Source organism: Takifugu flavidus, chromosome 7 (genome assembly GCF_003711565.1).
Source record: "Takifugu flavidus isolate HTHZ2018 chromosome 7, ASM371156v2, whole genome shotgun sequence".
NCBI lineage: Eukaryota > Metazoa > Chordata > Actinopteri > Tetraodontiformes > Tetraodontidae > Takifugu > Takifugu flavidus.
Window position 1 is genome coordinate 12,728,686 of NC_079526.1, and position 19,289 is coordinate 12,747,974.

A 19,289-nucleotide genomic window follows, 5' to 3' on the forward strand; every position below is an offset into this window, starting at 1 on the left:
TAACTATACCTACAGTACCTAATACGCTGTATATACAATTATATGTAGAATCAACAGGTTGTACTGGACATCAGCATCTTATTTACCTTGATGCTGACGTCAGCATGCGAGGGGAGCAGACGAATGTGTCCATTCACTACGATGTCGAGCAGCAGGGCTCCATCTGAGTCCAGACCTCTGGCAATGTGGGTCATCCTCAGAATTTCACCTGCCCAGTTGATATTGTCAGAAATAGCAGCTTTGAGGCACCAGCTTCAACATCCTATCTTACCTGTGGCAAACTCCACCTGTGTCTCCCGTCTGAAGATGCCCTCCGTTAACGTGTAGCCATTGACAGCTTCACCTACTTCCTGAGCTGTGGTCCAGTAGATGGGGTTCAGGATGGAGACAAGCTTTCTCATGGCAGGACCTTGGCACAATGCATATTCCTCAATTACTAGGAGAATCTCTAAAAAATGTGATTGTTCTGTATCACTTGAGAACTGACCTAATGTCCTGGGTACATTAGTAATGGTGGCCTTGATGAATTTGCTGCCCGTCTGACTGGTAGTAATGGTGGCGTTGAGGAAGGCGACACCAAACTCAATGTCATTGATGTTCCCTATGACGTTTCCTCTGGCTTTCTGTGGCCCGCCTGTTAAAAACAAGCTTTAAGGAATCTTTTGTGGACTCAACTCATACGCGCACGTCTTTTAAAAAAAAAAGGCTACCTGGGCATGGCTGCATGTTACACCTGGATAGTTGAGAAGAGTCTCCTGGACATGGTCGACCACCGTTACTCGTGGATGGGTTATTACAAAGACGGAGGCGTGACCTCTGGCCACCTCCGCAGGAAGCAGAGCATTCTCCCCACAGCTGCCACGAGCCCCAGTTACCATCCACTGCAAAAAAAACATTGAAATGGCTGTTGCACTTTTGTCTGGGCCAAAGCCAGGCCACGCTGAACAGTGGGCAACGTCACATTCGACCCTATTTCTGCTTTTTATAAGCGTGTTGCCTCTCTCAAACATGCTGGCTCACCGGGACAGTTTGCCGTGCTGCACCTCTGGATTTGTGTATCTCCACCAGCACACGCTCTCCCGCCATTGGCAGGTCTGGGGTTGTCACATGTTCTGTAGCGCCTCATCTGACCTCCATTACACGTCTTACTACAGCTGCCCCAGGTACTCCATGGTCCCCAGTTACCACTGACTGCGAAGAATAGTCAGATTTGTAAAGAAAAAGCAACATTTTACATGCAGATGGAAAGATGGGAAGTATAGTTTGACCTCTTTGTTCATTAAGATTACCAAAGTAAACAAAATGGAATCCGACTCACCGGGACAAGGGTCACTGTTGCAGAAGTCAATGTGCACATCGCTGCCTTCACACTGCCGGCCACCGTGCTGGGGAGCGGGACTAGCACAGAGGCGTGTCCTCTGTCTGGTTCCACCCCCACACGAGACGCTGCAGGCTCCCCAGCTCACCCAGGACGACCATTTTCCATCCACTGTAGGCAAAGCATGAGGAGCATTTAAACAGTGATGAACAGAGGCAGCAGACATCAGCATGCACCTTCTGCATCATTTAGAAATTGACCTGGACAAAGTCTCTCTTTGCACACTTGGATTTGGGTGTCTGAGCCTTCGCACTGTGGGCCATCAAATGCTGGAGGAGGGTTGTTGCACAGCCGTATTCTGGACTGCATGCCCTTCCCACAGGTCTCACTGCATGGACTCCATGGTAGCCAAGCCCCCCAGTTACCAGCCACTATACAAGTATGAACACATTGTTCGTTTGCAGGTTAAACTGTGAACTATTGACATATCATGAGATGTGTAATATAAGCCAAGCATTAATTAGGCTCTAATGCAAAGACAAAGCTACCTGGACACTGTCTGATGCTGCACATGATCACCTCCACTGCCTTCCCTTCACAAAGTCGGCCTCCATGCTGAGCTGGGGGGTCACTGCAGGTCCGCACCCTGGTTCTGTTGCCCTGACCGCAGGTGCGTGAGCATTCCTCCCAGACCGACCACTCTGACCAGTTCCCATCCACTGTACGGGGACAGAGGTGCAGATTTTGTTACCACTTGCACAGGCACTTCTGGACAGTGCAGCTGTAGGATCCTCACCAGGGCAGGGCTTTCCCTGGCAGGTGCGTATCTCCGTGTCTGAACCAGCACAACGACGTCCGCCGTTAGCAGGCAGAGGTTTGTTACACTGTCTGAGCCTCTTCTGTGCTCCGATACCACAAGACACACTGCAAAGACCCCACTCTGCCCACTCCGAGAATCCACCATGAACTGGAAAACCAATGAAGGGTTTTGTTTTTAATCGTTTTATTTTATGTTTTTCTTACTGGTGACTAGTCCCACAGAGTGATGCTTACCTTGCACAGTGAGGGAAACCCTGACGAGCACTGATCCCATCAGGTTTCTGGCCACGCATTCATATTCTGCCGTGTCCTCCTTCTGAGCACCGCTGATCCTGAGGGAACCATCGGACAGGCTGGAGAAGCGATCGCTGCCCAGCAGGGGGCGCCCCTGCTGTGACCACTCTATCGTGGGGGTGGGCTCACCCTCTGCTTGACAGTTCAGCATGACTGTAGAACCAGCATCCACGACAGTATCCACTGGCTCCTCTGTGATGGTGGGTGCACCTGAAAGAAGGAAAATTACATTGATTCTCATAATTTCATCCACTCTTTCCTCCCGTCACCCTTTATTTCTGTGTCCTTTTTCCCCCTGACTAGCAGATGACAGATTCTTACGCTGTAATGTGAGGGTGACGCTCCTTTCCACCACTCCTGCATCATTAGTTGCGACGCACATGTAGCTGCCTGCATCCTCACTCTGTACGAAATTCAACGGAAGCACATTTCACCATCACGGTCGCACACTCGTCCCTTCTCGGTGCCATCGTGCAGATTACCGTACCACTGTGCCGTAGATCGCCAAAGAGCCGTTGTTCAGCTGACGGATGCGGTTGCTGATGTTGATGTGTATCCCATTTTTGCTCCAGCGGACGGTGGGCAAGGGGTCTCCCCGTACCTCACAATTCAAGATGGCATTGCCACCCAGGGGCTCAATACGGTTAGAGTGGAGGTCCCCGTCAATGATGGGGGGTTCTGTAGACAAACAGAATGACTTGTCTACAGTTTGATTGTGTGTGTATCTAATGGCCGAATGCATCAGGACATTTGATTTGATTGTTAATGAACAGTCACCTAAAACACTGACGAATCCCAGGGACTTGATGGTTCCTACTCTGTTCTCAGCCACACAACTGTAGGTGCCAGAGTCCTCTTTGGTCACTCTTTCGATCACCAGCTCGCTGTGGCCGTTCATGTGATCATAGTGAACTAAAACAGCACAACAGTAGATGAAAAACTTTACTAATATACAATTTTTTTATTTAACCTGTGAATTTATACCTGGGACGATCTTGTTGTTAAATGCCCACGTGATATGAGGCGTTGGGATGCCGTTAACCCCACAGGCCAGCAGGAGGCGCTCCCCTTTTTTGAGGGCCACGTCTCCGAGTAGCTCAGTAAAGACGGGGTGGGTTTGGACAGACAGGGTCACTGTCCCGCTGTCCTGGCCGACTTCATTTGTGGCGACGCAGATATACCTGCCAGCATCTTCAGGCTGGTAAAGAAAGGGCAGCAGACAGAAAAAGGTTGGCTCTTTATGATGGTTGAAGGTTCACAAATTTAGTAGGATAAGCATCTTCCAAGACCCTACACAAATGCTGTTAAGCTTACTTGTACGCTGTCTATTATGAGCTCTCCAGAGGGCAGGATTGTGGGCTCCCCAAGGCTTTCAGTGAGGGGGCGACCGTCTTTCTCCCAGTGCAAACTGGGCTGAGGAACACCCTCTGCCACACACATCAGCTGCACCTGACTGTTTTCCACCGCTGCCACCTCCTGCTCTCCACCACGTATGGAAGGTGGGACTGCAAAGGTTCATTTTCATGTTATGTTCAGTAAAATAAAATACATATATAACAGAATTTCAGTGGCTGGTGGCTGATATTGAACTCTAATGAAACCTACCTTGAACAGTGAGGCTCATCTCAAGGCTGACGGCCCCTGCTGGGTTGGCCGCAGTGCAAGTGTATCGTCCCGTATCATCTGATTGGATAAAGGCGAGCTGGAGGGATCCTGAGCTGAGCACACGCCGCCGTACAGATTCGGCTAGTGGTTGCCCGTCTTTGTGCCAGGTGACAGACGGTGCAGGAGAACCATCTGCTTGGCACTGTAGCATCACAGAGGAGTCTACAGCTGCCAGGTACGTTTGAGTCTCTGAGCTGATCACTGGAGGGACTTCAGGGGACACAGAAAAGTGAATATGTGATACTTTATGTAAAGAATTTTATCAGTTTAAAGGTTAGACTAGCTCGAGTTTATCCCGCTACCTTGCACTTTGAGCTTGATCTTTCCCAGCGCAGTTCCTGCAGGGTTTTGAGCCACACACATGTATGTTCCAGAGTCTGACACGGAGGTCCTGGAGATCTGCAGACTCCCGTTAGGGAGCACTGTAAAACTTCCACCTGATACACAGCAAAACCGTGATGAGGTCATGTTTCCTGACACACACACGTGCACGGAGTGGAGTCATTACCTGTGGTTGATATACTGATGCCCTCCTTTTGCCAGCTGATGGTGGGTCTGGGTGAGCCTGTGGCCCTACAGGGCAAAGTGATGGGATTATTTAGGATCACATCCAGGCTGGAGGGATGAGACTCAATCGCTGGCACCTCTGACAATATAAATAAAGGGAATTTACACCTTATTTCAACTGCTTAGACCATTTCCTGTAAAACACATAATTCATTTGAATGTGCTGTTACCCTGCACTGTGAGCTGCATGTGGCGGTGGGTGGACCCAGCAGCATTCTTAGCTGTGCAAGTGTAGCGTCCCATGTGACTGAGCTCAGCTGAAGTGATTTCTAATGGACCTGTCATTGTCACATGTCACATCAAAATAATAAAAAAAGGATAATCTTACAGCAGTATTTGGCAAAACACCAAAACATCCATTGATCACCTGTGGGCAGGAGGCTGTAGCCTCGATCCTCTTCCCCAAGAGTGACGCCATCCTTGCTCCACTTAATTGTGGGCTCTGGGACACCTGATGCAGTACAGCCAATGACCACTGGGGACAGTCTGGTTACAACAATCTCAGAGGGTTCATCTGCTATGAATGGAGGAACTAGAGGAACAGATTACATTAATGCACACAGTGTGTAGGAACTAATCATCGACATGATTGCATGATTTAAACAAGCCATGTCATTTTTCCCTCACCGTGGACTGTGAGGTTGATGAACCTGGAGTCTACCCCCGCTTCGTTAGAGACTGCACATTCATATACAGCCGAGTCTTCCACTGTAGGTGCTATAACCACCAGCGATCCTGAGGTCAGTAATCTGGAAGCAATCATTTAAAACACAAAGGTATATAAGTATATATATTTATGTATATTTTATCTAGGAAACAAACTTGAATGAGAAAACAGAGAGGGAGAAAACCTGGATCAACCTGTACATATTCTGATTCTGGTCAGTATTGATGACTCGACCATTTTTCCTCCATGTCACAGTGGGCTTGGGTATGCCCGAGGCCTCGCAGGACAAAGTGGTCTGAACATTGACTGTAACCGTCACATTCAGACGACCGTCAGAGATGGACGGAGGGACTGAAAATAAACAGAAAGATTACTGGGTTGCTCAGAGTTAGTCATGTGTTTTTATATCTGGAGAGTGGCCTACCATACACTTGTAGGTCCACTCTCTTGCGCTGGCTTCCAGCCTGATTGGTTGCCATGCACAGATAGCGACCGGTGTCGGTCACCTGAGCAGACGTTATGTGTAATGAACCATCCTCTACAAATCTGTACCTGCAAGTATTTATAACAGAAGCAGTTACAGAAATGATATCCTGGAAATTAGTAATACAGAAGACAGCATGTGGTATTTATTTACCTGGGGTTGTTTCCTGCTAAAATGGCCCCGTGTTTTCTCCAGGTAACTTGAGGTGGGGGCACTCCATTTACAATACATTCAAGGACTGCTGACTTATTGATGGGGGCTGACACTGTCTGAGGACCTTCCCTGATACTCGGGGCCACTGAGGAACACATGCGGCAGCTTGTCAGTCATTTAGTGACAGGTAACGGCTTTAGCTGCATGAATAATTAAACATGCGTGACAGTATCTGTCGCGGAAACCCTACCGTGTACGGCCAAGTTGAACTGTCGTGTGGTTTTGCCTGCGATGTTGCTGGACACACAGGTATACCGGGCTTCGTCACCAGGCTCAGCCTGGTTGATCTGTAGGTAGCGCCCGCTGGAAAGAATGCGCACACGAGCAGAGGCCTATGCAAACGTTTATAGGGACATTTTAAAAGATTGCATTAGATCATTTTTGCATTTATTTTATTTGACTGATATCCAACCTGCAGTGGTTGGCCATCTTTGAGCCAGGTCAGAGTAGGAGGTGGAACAGCATCAGACCTGCACTCCAAAGTCACCTGCCTGTTCAGCAGCACGGACACGTCCTGAGGTTTACGCTCCCCCGCGATATTAGGAGGAACTACAACAGGACAGAAATGGAAACTGACCTACTTTTATACCACAAATATTCTGATTGATCGAGTAAAAAGGAATCTAAGTTTGTATTGATGTTTGTCACTTCAGATTGGGTCACATATGACATGCTTTTGGTACTCACCGTGCACTCGGACTAGGAATTCTTTGTCGTCATCTCCTGCTGGACTGTTGGCTAAGCAGCTGTATCTACCAGTGTCCTCCAACTGAATGTAAAAGGTGGTATAATGTGTGGTTTTAACATATGTGACATGATAAATTTCGATTTCATGGCATCGCTCTCCGGGCACTGACTTGGGCTGAAGCTACACGGAGCACCTCTCCTCCCTGAAGAACACGCAGGCCGTCGCTGAGTGGGCGTCCATCCTTCAGCCAGGTCAAAGAGGGCATGGGGATGCCTGAGGCCTCACACCGAAGCTCCAGGGCGTTATTAACAATTACTGATACTTCTGTTGCCACGCTAGAGCCATTTATGTGTGGAGGATCTGACAAGGAACATAAACACACTGTCACTTCACATCTGTGAACAAAAGGGTTGAAAGATGATTTTACTCACCGAGCACTTTCAGGTTGAAGTGGCGGCTAGCTTGACCAGCGGTGTTGTTGGCAACACAAGTGTAGCGTCCTGTATTGTTGACTTGGGCCTGGGGGATTTGCACACTCATATTCAGGTTGAGGAATTTGAGGGAGGCGGCTGGTAAAAGAGTCTCCCCTTCTTTGAGCCAGGACACAGTGGGGGTCGGGGTTCCATCAGCGACACACAGCAGAGAAGCCAGGTTTCCCCTGACTACAGTCACATCTTCAGTGCTCCCTGCTCCATCCAGACCAGGAGGAACTGAGAGTGATCAAAGACATGATAGATTGCCATAGTATCCTTACTGTACTTTACCCTGATGGCTTTTTGCGATTTATTCCTCAGATCTTCTATCGGACTCACCGTGAACCTGCAGGTCATAGTGTCGACTGTCCACTCCTGCCCTGTTCGATGCAATGCAGGTGTAGGCGCCACTGTCGGACACCTGGCTTCGGGTAATCCTGATGAGTGTAAAATTCATAAATATTACATTGGAAGAACTGTGGTGACACGGCGTCGTCTAAAAAGCACAACAAACGTCACTGAATGCAGACAGTGGAGGAGCCCTCTCCACTGACCTACCGGAGCACCTGTCCAGCAGAAAGAAGCCGTGTGTGGGAGGACAGTGGCAGCGGCAGGCCGTTCCGCAGCCAGTGGAGCTGTGGGGGTGGAGAGCCTGTCGCAACACACTCGATGCTGACAGACGTGTCCAGGACGGTGGTCAGCTCCTCCACTGTCTCGCTGTTGCCCTCTATCGCGGGGGGTACTGAAACGTAAACCAACGCAGGGCAGAAATGAAAATAAACCCTCCATGTCACGAAAGGCTGAAGAAAATATGGCTTGAAATGAAAATTCCACTCACCATAAACATTTAGATTGAATATTCTGTCCTCTTCGCCTGCGGTGTTGGTGGCAACACACGTGTACTTTCCTCCAGCAGTGGTGTGTGCTGCAACGACCGTGAGCGTGCTGCCATCTGGACTGACCCTGAACGTCATCATCATCACCATCAATCACCAAATCAACCTGCTGTAAATTCCCCTTTCGGAGGGTGTTACCTGAGCTCGCTGCTGCTCGTGTCATTGATTGCCTCCCCGTCCTTTAACCACTGGATGGCTGGAGTCGGGTTGCCGCTGGCTTGACAAACCAGCTGGATGCTTTCATTCAGCAGGACCCCCATTTCACGAGGCAGCTCTGAGCCAGAGATACTGGGAGGGACTGACAGAGAATTACTGAGATTAGATCGGTCTTGTCAATACACAGTGCTGCTGGATACATGCACATACCATGAATGGTGAGGTGGTAGCTCTTGCGTGCCTTGCCCTCCACATTGGAAGCAACGCAGGTGTAGGTGCCGCTGTCGGAAACCTGGGATCGTGCGATCTGCAGTTTCCCACCTCCTGAGAAGATGTGCATTTCCAGAGACTCTGAGTTCTCTGAAAAAAAGGTGAGCAAATGCACCTCATTATCTCATATTTATTTCACGAGGAAAGCCTGGGACATCTTTTTTAATTTCCGTCTTCGGCAATAATTAAAAACAAAATAATGTCACCTATGGGTCGTCCATTCTTTATCCAAACTAGACTGGGAGGAGGAATCCCAGTAGCGTCACAGGCAAAGGAGACCGGGTTACTGATGGTTTCAGCTACATCCTCCTCTGTTGGGCCATCGATCCTGGGGGGGACTGCAGAGAATGGACGGACATTGTATTGAAGGTGCATGTTTGGAAGAGTCATTAATAAAAACGATTCTATCGTCTCCTACCATAGACATTCAAATGGAAGTGCTTGTCCACTTGTCCTGCAATGTTGGTTGCTTTGCAAACATATTGTCCAGTATCAGACACCTAACAAACACAATTGGAAGCACAAGTCAGGTGTCAATGACCATAAACCTTTAGACATTTCTCTGCACAAAACATCAGCTCCAAAGCAACTTCTGATCTTTACCCCCGTGGTTTTGATTTCAAGCCTCTGTCCCTCTTCTAGGATGCGCAGGTTGGCTGAACCTGACACCACCCTCCCGTTCTTGTACCAGGTGATGCTGGGACGAGGAACAGCATTGGTTTCACACTCCAGAGTCAATGATTTCCCGACTAGGGTGTTCACCACCACGGGAGCATCCCCGCCGCTGTCCCTGATACTGGGAGGAACTACAAAGCAACGGGCACAGGAAAATATTCACCTCTCACCCCAAGGTCATGCACTCTGTGTACACAGTGTGGACGTGGACTTACTGAATACTGTGAGGTAGATGTGTCTGTGAGCCTCTCCTGCTGCATTCATGGCCACACAGCTGTACTTTCCTCCATCCGAAACTTTTGCTTTCATAATCTGAATTGTACGACCACCTCAAAACAAACCAACAAGACACACTCAGGGCTCTGAGCACGTACATCATGCGTTTGCACCTAGATATTTTAGTTATTTTAAATGCTGTCCACATAATTAACCATATGCTCGCCATACCTGGCATGATGAGAGCATTTGTGTTGGCCTGAATGGGCCCTCTGTCATTCAGCCAGCTCAAGGTGGGAGGGGGGAAACCTGTAGCTTCACAGGACAGAGATACAAAGTTGTTCACCACAACATTCACCCTCTCGGGGTTCAAGCCCATGATGGATGGAGGCACTATAAGGAGAAGAGGAGGATTATTCAGTCGTGATGAAACTTTCTGAGGAATGCACCTCATCTTTTCATGAAATAATGTTCTATTATAATCCAAGCATTTCGGTGACACTCACCGTGAACATTAAGGTTAAAGGATTTTTCTGCACTTCCGGCCACATTGTCAGCCACGCACACGTACCGTCCTGTGTCAGACACCTGAGCTGTCAATACCTGAGAGTTGGGGAGAAAAAAGAGGGGTTTTCCAATGTAAATATGTACTTTTGATTTATTTCACCATAAACAATTAAGCATCTATAAACATTAAGACGTCTCCCTATTTTTACCTGCAGTATTCTCCCGTTAGACAGGATTCTGTGCGGCCCATCTGAACTGACTGGCTCGCTGTCCTGGAACCAGCTGATTTTGGGGGCCGGGTTTCCATCAGCATGACACTCCAGCTGGGTAGTTTTGTTGACTAAAACTGTTACTTCGTTAGGAAAATCACTGATGGTTTCCCGGATTATTGGAGGCACTGTTGGAGGACAGAAAGCACACTAACTTTCACACACTTCTTTAACCAACTAACTGTTTAACTTCTCTACTTACATAAAACTCTGACATCATAGCTAATGGAATCTTCCCCTGCTTCGTTGACAGCGATGCAGATGTACCTGCCTGAGTCTTCCGCCTGGGCTCTGGGAATCTGTAACACTCGCCCACCTGTCAAGGTGAGTAGGAGCTTTTTTTGAACTCTTGAACGCACATTGGGCTCAGACCACATTTATAACTGCTTGAAGTTCAAAGTTATTACTTTTTCCCTGCATCAATTACCTGGTAAAATCAGAACTTTGTCATTGGAGGCCAACAGTTGTCCATCTTTATACCAGGTGAGTGTTGGAGGGGGGACAGCATTGGTCTCACAGTACAAAAAGATGGGATTGTTGAGGATGACATCTCGAATGTCACCTCTGACGCCTGGAGAAGCTGTGGCGTCTACAACACCACCAGCCCTGTTAAAAGTGGGTGGCACTAAATAAAAGGAGAAAAAAAGTTGAAAGCGCCAATCATTTTCAACTTCTAACAGAAAAAAACAAAAACAAAAACCAAAATAAAGAATGCTGTCTGACACCATCCTAATTAACACACTAGTTAACCCAGTTCACCTTGTACATTTACATCAAAGTCCTTCTCATCCTCGCCAGCTATATTTGTGGCTACGCAGGAGTAGCGGCCAGTGTCTGACACCTGAGCATGCTTGACTTGAACAATGCGTCCGCTGGCTGTTATGGACACGTGGTCATCTACCTGCAGGATCTGCGATGATAAAAAAACAACAGAGGGACCCTCTGGATGAGCGTTTTCCCAAGACAACTAAAATATTAACGCAATTATCTAAAATTTCTACCTGTCCATCTTTGTACCACTGCAGTGCTGGAGTAGGAAAGGCCTGAGCTGCACACTCCAGGGTCAGTGTGCTGTTGACCTTCACCTTGACCTCTTTGGGAGTAAGTCCTTCCCCTGGGACATCATTCTTATTGATTTGAGGGGGGACTGAAGTCAAGAAACGTGTTTTAGTGATATAGTGAAAACAGCAAAACAAGTAAACCAATGATACAAATTACACAGAAATTGGACTCTCACCATAAACCTTGACCTCATAGTGCTTCAGTGTCTCTCCAGCCTCATTGGTGGCCACGCAGGTATACCGCCCAGCATCCTCTACTTTTGCATTGAGAATTTGCAGTGTTCTCCCACCTGAGGAAGCAGAAATGATGAAAAGATGACAACTTGATTCACTCACTCATCTCTGTTGTCAGACCCAGTGACAAACCTGGAAGGACCCGGACGTTGTGAGTGGACTCAAACGGGCTGCCGTCCCTGAGCCAAGTAATGAGTGCAGGAGGGTAAGACTGAGCTTCACACAGCAGAGAGGTCGGACTGTTCAGCGTTACCGTCACCTCCTCCGCTGAACTGCCCGGACCTGACCCGGCAATCGTGGGAGAAACTGGGACCAACAATGTCAGAAACGTTAAAATCATCCTAAAAGTAGTTGCTACTATAAAACTATGGAACTGTTTTTGTACCCAGGACATTGAGGTTGTAGTGCCGGCTGCGCTCCCCCGCGCTGTTGGATGCCAGGCAGCTGTATCTGCCAGTGTCGGCCATTTGGGTCGCAAAGATTTGGAGAAAACGGCCATGAGACAAAACCTGATGGTGGCTGTCCGCTGCCAACGTCTGTCCATCCTTCAGCCATTTAATCACAGGTGCAGGGTTACCTGGGGAGTCATTAGGTTAAGAGTATCTTCAATTTAACATACACCAGGAATTCATCAGGGGAACGTTCACTGTAAGACGATGTGACTGGGATTACCTGAGACCTCACAGGTGAGAGTCAGGTTGTGTTTCTCTTTGACTTTCATGTCCACAATGGTTCCCCCCTCCTCAATCCTCGGTGGAACTGTTGAATGACAAGATTAGAAGCGTCAGACTGTATTTCCGCGAAGCGCTGCTCATGCCCGTGAAACACATGTGACAGTAAAATAATTATCTTTACCCAGGATCACGAGATCAAAGTTCTTCCTTTCCTCTCCAGCGATGTTAGAAACAACGCAGGTGTACCTGCCACCGTCTTCCACGGCGGCGTGCGTCAGATGCAGGCTGCGGCCACCTGCGGGTTAAAGAGGCAGAGTGTCAGCGTTTATCTGTGGTCATCCTGGACAGTTTTCACAGCGGCAGCAAAATCCCTCGTTTTTCATGGAGGGAAAACACAGCAGGAATGTTGGAAGTGAATCTCATTTAGGCACTTTTGAGACTCACAGCTATCAAAACATTTAGAAATTATTAAATTTCGGGCTAATGACGTGTTTTTATAATTTGCCTATACAAGGTTCGCAACAACCTCGCAGCTTAAAAATAACCAGATCTTCTGTGTACCAATGCTGTACGGTAGACACACACTCAGTCGACTCCTCCGGCCTTGGAAACCAAGTTTAAAAGTCGAAAAGCTTTTCCCAGAAAAGTGTCCCGAGCTCATATTACTTGTTAAATAACTATTTTAAACGTTGGTCGCTAAGGTTAAATGGGAAATTGTGCAATACATCTTGGTGAAGGTTCAAAAACACTTCAGAGTAATTCCCCGTTTGTGCTCTTTCACCAATGCCTGGTTGTTGAACTTGGCCTCTGCTGCAGTGATCCTGTTACAGCTGATCCATTGCAACTGTTTGGTCTTTGAAACTCAACTGACAAGAAAAATAGTGTCACTCACTTAAATTTAGACAAGCATCGACGTTCCAGCTGACACATCTCACAGTGTTCCTTCACTCACTTGATAAAAACTTTTAAAAGTTTTGGTCACATGACCAAAATAAATGAACCTTTCAAACATTTTTTCATCACATTAAATTGCTTATAATTCAATTCAATTTCATCAAGAGAAAAACATTAGTCACGGTTTATGATCACAAGGAGGTCATGCCAAAGAAAGGCGACAGGGTCAGACAGGAGTCACCTGAGAGGACGTGTACTGAGCTGGAGACTTTGACCGGATGACCATCTTTCAACCAGCTGATGGCAGGAAGAGGGATGCCAGAGGCCTCGCAGCTCAGCGCAATTGGATTCTTCACAACAACACTCACATTCTCGGGCGCTTCTACCTGACCGGTAATAATTGGTGGGACTGGCCAGAGAAGGAATGAGGGACATAAATAATTATTAGAATTATTATTATTACAACGATAATAATAAAAACAGGATGCATACCATGCACACTGACGTCGTGCCGGCTGTCGGCCTGTCCTGCCACGTTAACAGCAGTGCAGGTGTAGCGCCCAGTGTCCGACACCTTAACATTTCTTATCTGCAGCAGCCGTCCCTCGTTCAAGATCTTGGCACGATGATGCCCAGAAAGAGGTCGTCCATCTTTCAGCCATGTGACTGCTGGCCTTGGGATGCCCTCGGCTGCACACTGGAGGGTAACATTACCCCCTTTTGTCACGGCGACATCATCAGTGACACGCGTGCTGTGTTTGATGGAAGGACGAACTGAAATGAGAAAAACAAGTGAGGGTGCAAACTGAAGAGGATACGTAAATAAACAAATGATAAAGTAAATGAATTTGAGGATCAGAGGGTACAGATACGGTGGCTCTAATGTACCATAAACCTGCAGGCTGTACTCTTTGGAAGTGACGCCTGATGCGCTGGAGGCTGTGCAGGAATAAGAGGCTGTGTCGGTCCTCGCAGCGCTTGAGATCTGCAGCTGCCGACCTCCTGACAAAACCCTCAATCTTTGGTCAGGTTTGAGTTCGGATCCTGAAAGATGTGAGCATGGCTGTTTAGGTATGGTGGTCTAAAGCACTTTTACATTTTAAATTTGACCCTGCACGCTCACCATCCTTCCTCCAGACCAAGCTGGGGGGCGGGATGCCACTGGACTCACACACCATAGTGATGGGGTTTCCTTCGGTCACAGTCAGAGGAGACGGCTCGTCTGAGCCGCGGATACTGGGAGCAACTGCAATGACACCGTAACACCAGAGGGAGGCGCTCACACATCTTTCAAAGTCCTGTTAGTTTCAGTTGCAGCTTTTGCGTCAAAGATTCTGTGACCAAAACGGCACATTCACAAAATTCATTTTAAAAAAGCAACGCAAACTATACAGAAGAGTGGACCAAGCTGATCTTCATGAACACTTCTTTGCTCACTCACCCCAAACATTGAGGTTATAGTTCTTCTCCGTTTTGCCGGCAACGTTGGTGGCTTCACATGAATATCTGCCTGAATCCTGCACCTGAGCGCTTTGAACCTAGCATTCAGAGTTGCAGCCGGTCGTGAGGCACAAGTAACACGGAGATCAACGCGTCGGTATGAATGACTAGATCTACCTTTAGCACACTCCCGTCAGCAGAAACCGTCAGGCCAGGCTTCCTGAAGAGCGGACGACCATCTTTGCGCCATGAGAGTGTGGGTGGCGGGATTGCATCACTCTGGCAGTGCAGCTCCACTGGACTCCCCAGCATCACTGTGGCGTTCAGCTCCTCACCCTTGATGTTAGGTGGCACTGCAGAAGACACAATGATGGACCCATCTTCAGAAAGAAAGCTAAAGATTCAAACAAGGTTTTAAATATGCAATCTTTCACTTATGTTTTTTTCACCTATTGTTTAAGGGATTAGAATAAGTTAATTTCCAAGAAAGCTATAAAACTTTATATGAAGGAAACTGATTTCACACACAAATTAAACAAAAATGTTACACTGTGAATCCTTAAGCGAATGGAAAATGCAGGATGCATGAGTCTGTTACAGCAGGCACTGTTCAGCCTTATTTTATCTTCATTCACAGTTCTTTTTACCACTTTATTATAACACAAGTATCTCTTTTTCAGTTAATCTGGTCCGATCCAGTAATTGCCGACCAATTTCACAAGCTGCAAGTGATGCAAAGACAAAGAGCACATTGAGGAAGGGCAATAAAAGCTCAGCTAAGGAGTCGTAGAAATCATCATCACAATCATTCCATTTATTCCTGTAGACAGAATGTTTAAATCTTTGTGAGGAAGCACTGGTGGGACTCTAACACTCCTTACACTTGCCAAGTCATATTTCATGTACATGCATATATATTCATCACAACCTCGGTCAAACCGCGTTCGTGTCAGAGCATCCATGGGAGACATAAAAAACACATCATAATAAATAAAGAAATGTCAGAAGTGTCCTTCAGACTTGTACCTGCCAACAGAATGATCAACGAGAGCTTTACACCTACTTAAAATTCAAATTCACACACTCAAATGTGCAAAATATGGCAGCTTGAAAACCCTTTTACAGAAAATGCCTGGAATCATTTTTAAAGTAGTGCTGAAATGTATTTTCTAGGCTGTACTGGGGAGACAAAAGTATTCAAGAGGCAGGAATACACACCAGACAGATCACATGCACCATTAATTCACACACGCATTATTGGAGCCAAAAAACAGGGTTTTCATCATTTCTGAGCCAAACAAGTGACTGAGTTTGATTGAACAAAGTTTAGCAGCTTTAGCTGAACTCACCATAAACCCTCAGGTCATACTGTCTTTGCTGCTCTCCCCCGGCGTTGACAGCCACACACGTGTACGTCCCTGTATCGGTGACCAGGGCGCTGTGGAGAGACAGCGCTCTCCCTTCAGACAGCACCTGAGAGTGGGATGGAAACCACACGTGTTGGCACAAATATCAGAAATGTTCCAGAATGAGTTGATTCTCGTGCGCAACATTCGAAAGGGTCACCATGTTATGAGGTCAGAGCACCCACATCACATGATACATCTGTGTGAAATGAGAACTGATGACAACCTGCAGGCCGTGCAAGACACTGGCCACGGGGCTGCCGTCTTTCAGCCAGGTGAGGCTTGGTAAAGGAACCCCCGTGGCCTCACACTCCAGTCTGGCAGGTTCATTCACCAAAACTGTTACGGTGCCACCTCGGCTGGCGATGACTGGAGGAACTGCCGCAACACAACAGGAAACAGGGAATATTACATGGTCCTGTCTATCTGAATTCAGAAGTGATCAGCCCAAACACAGGGAATACTGTCACTCACTGAACACCTCAAGATGGTGGGACATCTCTGCAACGCCAGCCATGTTCACGGCTACACATCTGTATTCGCCAGCATCAGATAACTGAGCCCGCTCGATCTCCAGCAGCTGTCCACGCTTCAGTATGGTCAGCCCCGCGGCACTTGTCAGTGGTCGGCCATCTTTGTACCAAGTGATAGCTGCACCAAATATAACTCATTAAAATTAAAAAACACTGTCATTATTAGAATTGTATGTCAGGTGTTTGAGGGGGTGTCATTGATTCTAGCCATATTACCAGGTAATGGACTTCCTGTGGCCTTGCATTCAAGCTCAGTGGAAAAACCTATCAGGATGGTCTGGTTGATGATGTCTCCAGCGTGTGGGATGTTGGGAGGCTCTGCGGGAAAATCACAAATGCAAATAGCTGAGATTATTGTAACTAGGCCCCTGGTGCAGAATGCAGAAGCTGTATTCTCGAAAACTAAGATAATAGGGAGAAATATGAAGAAACACAAATGCTTCGTGCATCTTTACCATAAACACTGAGCCGTATGTGCTGCTGAGCTTCACCGGCCGCATTGGTGGCCAGGCAGGTGTATTTCCCAGAATCCTCTAACTTTGCCTCTGTTACCTTCAGGACCCTGCCTGCAGACTCCAGCTGTAACAATGAAGAACATTCAGGAGAAGACATGCCAAATATTTAGAAGGTTCCCAGGTCTTTTTAAGATTCTAAATATAATGTAAGAAATCAATAGTTAGTGATTCAAGAGCCACACCTTAAGGTTACCACGTGATGTGTCGACAGGCCGGCCATCTTTAAGCCAGGTCAGACTCGGGGCTGGGATGGCATTGGTGAAGCATTCCAAACTGATGGGTTTGTGGAGAACAACTGTACGTTCAGCAGGTCCAGAGGTGCGAATGGATGGAGGAACTGGAAAGATGAGAAGGGTTTGAAGAAAGAAATTTTAGCCCAAAAAAGAATAAATCACAATACACATTACAGGATGAAAACTATCCACAGGAAATCCTTTGTCAGAATAAAAGAAATGACTGAGAACTTTAATATTTTACCATGAACAACTACAGTGAAGTCTCTCTGATTATCGCCAGCTTCATTAACCGCCACACACTGAAAGCGAGCCGTGTCAGAGACCTGAGCGCGGGAAACAAGCAGCCGTTGACCGTTGGCTGCCACCCGCAGCCCCTCACCCTGGTTAATTGGCTTTCCATCTTTATACCACCTGGAAATGAAACAGGTTTGACAGTGAAGCTATGTTTGCGTGCATAAAAGCACACCTGTAGTGCTCAGCACGCAGTCAGGACCATCATAACAGGTAACTTACGTGACGACAGGCGTGGGTGTTCCAGAGGCCTGACACTCCAGTTCCAAAGGGCTGTTGATTATCACTGTACTGTGTGTTATCACATCAGCTCCCTCGATGAAAGGAGGAACTAGCGTGGGAAAAAGAACAATATTATGTCAGTGAATATGACTGCAGAACAGATATACATGCTTTATATTTAGATCTATGCAAATGTAGAATAAATCAGATAATTATGAGAGAACTTTAAAATCTTTGGTAAACAGCATAAAATACAGGCTAAAATATGTAACAGAATCTGACAGCTGCAGCTTCAGGCGACACGGTTGTCGTGGCCGAGTGGTTAAGGCGATGGACTAGAAATCCATTGGGGTCTCCCCGCGCAGGTTCGAATCCTGCCGACAACGCAAGTTCATTTTTGTTCTTATGATGAAAGCTGCACTTAAAGTGAGTAGTTAAAATCCAAACCTCCGTGATAAACACCAAAAACAGGTGGAAATTTTCTTTTGCATCAATCAATAAAAATAACAAAAAAGCGTCATCTTGCATCTAACTTTTGACTCTGATCGCTAAATTACTGTTGATTATGGTCAATGAGGGGTTAGAATAAATGGAAAGAACAGCTGTTGAATAGATTAAATCTGAAGAATAGAACAATAATCAAGCGAGTTGTGTGCCTGCATACCTAAAACTCTGACATCATATTTGACCTCCTTCTCCCCGGCGATGCTTGTGGCCACGCAGATGTACTGTCCCGAGTCGGACAAGGTGGCTGACAGGATTTCTATTTTACCCCCGAGCTCCAGAACACGAACAATTTCACCGTGATGCACAGGAACGCCATCCTTGAGCCATGTGAGAGAGGGAGGAGGGTGTCCACCAGCTTCACACTCTAGGACGAGCGGCTTGCTGAGGACCACTTTCTTCTCAGTTGGTCCGTCATCACCCCCTATTATGGTAGGAGGCACTGTGGGAAGCAAAGAAAAAATAAAAGAGAATTAAAAGAGCTTTCGCACCATTTTTGCTGGAATGTCTGTCTGCATCCAGGCTTTCCATCAGTCAAGAATTGTTCTAAATTGAAGAGCTTGCCAACTATCGACAGCTGTTTTAAATTAGTCATGAGTGTGAGCTGTGATTAATAGAATAATAAGCTGCGCGTATGAGAAGGAAACACAGAGTCCCTAGTTCAGAGTTGCTCATTTCCTACAATTTAGTCTCATTATGCTCTTTCAGCGCCTTTCCAGAAAGGGACAAAGTCAGTGAAAAATGAAGCTTTTTAAACACAGAGCCAGATTCTTACAATACACGTCCAGCTCAAAGGTCTTCTCGGTGCTCCCCGCCACGCTAGATACTTTGCACGTGTATCTGCCAGCATCCGACGCCTGCACTTGAAGGATCTTCAAGAAGTGGCCTCGCTCAACGTACTGAGTCTGCGGGTTGGACAGGATGGCCTGTCCGTTTCTGTACCAGGTGACGGTGGGAGGTGGGACGCCACGTCCTTCACACTCCAGCGTTACCACTGTGTCCAGCAGGGCTGTGACGTCCGTGGACGTGTTCCCGCCTTTGATGGAGGGAGGGACTGGACAAAATAATGTCAAATGTCACCAAATTTGAACTGAGGTGGGCG

At 47.2% G+C, this 19,289-nt stretch overlaps 1 protein-coding gene and 1 non-coding gene across 3 annotated transcripts in view; one reads left to right on the forward strand and one right to left on the reverse strand.

The window, feature by feature from the left end:
• Positions 1-19,289, reverse strand: part of hmcn1 (hemicentin 1) — a 47,546-nt gene that overhangs the window by 4,407 nt on the left and 23,850 nt on the right. For both annotated transcript variants that reach the window (XM_057037840.1, XM_057037839.1), the window contains exons 31-96: positions 18,963-19,241; positions 18,348-18,629; positions 17,684-17,792; positions 17,412-17,581; positions 17,117-17,271; positions 16,875-16,998; positions 16,636-16,737; positions 16,361-16,537; positions 16,113-16,264; positions 15,830-15,953; positions 14,658-14,833; positions 14,482-14,578; positions 14,164-14,286; positions 13,929-14,084; positions 13,533-13,814; positions 13,282-13,449; positions 12,328-12,441; positions 12,145-12,231; positions 11,858-12,049; positions 11,605-11,778; positions 11,415-11,528; positions 11,179-11,324; positions 10,937-11,087; positions 10,605-10,802; positions 10,380-10,493; positions 10,118-10,305; positions 9,908-10,004; positions 9,633-9,794; positions 9,401-9,514; positions 9,114-9,316; positions 8,929-9,010; positions 8,717-8,848; positions 8,451-8,600; positions 8,223-8,382; positions 8,027-8,151; positions 7,747-7,930; positions 7,528-7,625; positions 7,147-7,425; positions 6,885-7,075; positions 6,715-6,796; positions 6,440-6,576; positions 6,218-6,359; positions 5,968-6,112; positions 5,755-5,882; positions 5,525-5,681; positions 5,291-5,412; positions 5,031-5,195; positions 4,834-4,941; positions 4,605-4,742; positions 4,399-4,533; positions 4,037-4,306; positions 3,746-3,936; positions 3,416-3,629; positions 3,209-3,343; positions 2,919-3,109; positions 2,753-2,834; positions 2,372-2,641; positions 2,115-2,285; positions 1,867-2,037; positions 1,579-1,749; positions 1,319-1,489; positions 1,021-1,191; positions 711-881; positions 488-634; positions 272-409; positions 87-208 (exon numbers count right to left, since the gene is read on the reverse strand). In XM_057037840.1, coding sequence (XP_056893820.1) covers positions 87-208; positions 272-409; positions 488-634; positions 711-881; positions 1,021-1,191; positions 1,319-1,489; positions 1,579-1,749; positions 1,867-2,037; positions 2,115-2,285; positions 2,372-2,641; positions 2,753-2,834; positions 2,919-3,109; positions 3,209-3,343; positions 3,416-3,629; positions 3,746-3,936; positions 4,037-4,306; positions 4,399-4,533; positions 4,605-4,742; positions 4,834-4,941; positions 5,031-5,195; positions 5,291-5,412; positions 5,525-5,681; positions 5,755-5,882; positions 5,968-6,112; positions 6,218-6,359; positions 6,440-6,576; positions 6,715-6,796; positions 6,885-7,075; positions 7,147-7,425; positions 7,528-7,625; positions 7,747-7,930; positions 8,027-8,151; positions 8,223-8,382; positions 8,451-8,600; positions 8,717-8,848; positions 8,929-9,010; positions 9,114-9,316; positions 9,401-9,514; positions 9,633-9,794; positions 9,908-10,004; positions 10,118-10,305; positions 10,380-10,493; positions 10,605-10,802; positions 10,937-11,087; positions 11,179-11,324; positions 11,415-11,528; positions 11,605-11,778; positions 11,858-12,049; positions 12,145-12,231; positions 12,328-12,441; positions 13,282-13,449; positions 13,533-13,814; positions 13,929-14,084; positions 14,164-14,286; positions 14,482-14,578; positions 14,658-14,833; positions 15,830-15,953; positions 16,113-16,264; positions 16,361-16,537; positions 16,636-16,737; positions 16,875-16,998; positions 17,117-17,271; positions 17,412-17,581; positions 17,684-17,792; positions 18,348-18,629; positions 18,963-19,241 — 10,376 coding nt within the window. The remainder of the gene's footprint in view (positions 1-86; positions 209-271; positions 410-487; positions 635-710; positions 882-1,020; positions 1,192-1,318; positions 1,490-1,578; positions 1,750-1,866; positions 2,038-2,114; positions 2,286-2,371; positions 2,642-2,752; positions 2,835-2,918; positions 3,110-3,208; positions 3,344-3,415; positions 3,630-3,745; positions 3,937-4,036; positions 4,307-4,398; positions 4,534-4,604; positions 4,743-4,833; positions 4,942-5,030; positions 5,196-5,290; positions 5,413-5,524; positions 5,682-5,754; positions 5,883-5,967; positions 6,113-6,217; positions 6,360-6,439; positions 6,577-6,714; positions 6,797-6,884; positions 7,076-7,146; positions 7,426-7,527; positions 7,626-7,746; positions 7,931-8,026; positions 8,152-8,222; positions 8,383-8,450; positions 8,601-8,716; positions 8,849-8,928; positions 9,011-9,113; positions 9,317-9,400; positions 9,515-9,632; positions 9,795-9,907; positions 10,005-10,117; positions 10,306-10,379; positions 10,494-10,604; positions 10,803-10,936; positions 11,088-11,178; positions 11,325-11,414; positions 11,529-11,604; positions 11,779-11,857; positions 12,050-12,144; positions 12,232-12,327; positions 12,442-13,281; positions 13,450-13,532; positions 13,815-13,928; positions 14,085-14,163; positions 14,287-14,481; positions 14,579-14,657; positions 14,834-15,829; positions 15,954-16,112; positions 16,265-16,360; positions 16,538-16,635; positions 16,738-16,874; positions 16,999-17,116; positions 17,272-17,411; positions 17,582-17,683; positions 17,793-18,347; positions 18,630-18,962; positions 19,242-19,289) is intronic.
• Positions 17,988-18,069, forward strand: trnas-aga (transfer RNA serine (anticodon AGA)). The gene has a single exon. It is a non-coding gene; the product is annotated as a tRNA-Ser (tRNA).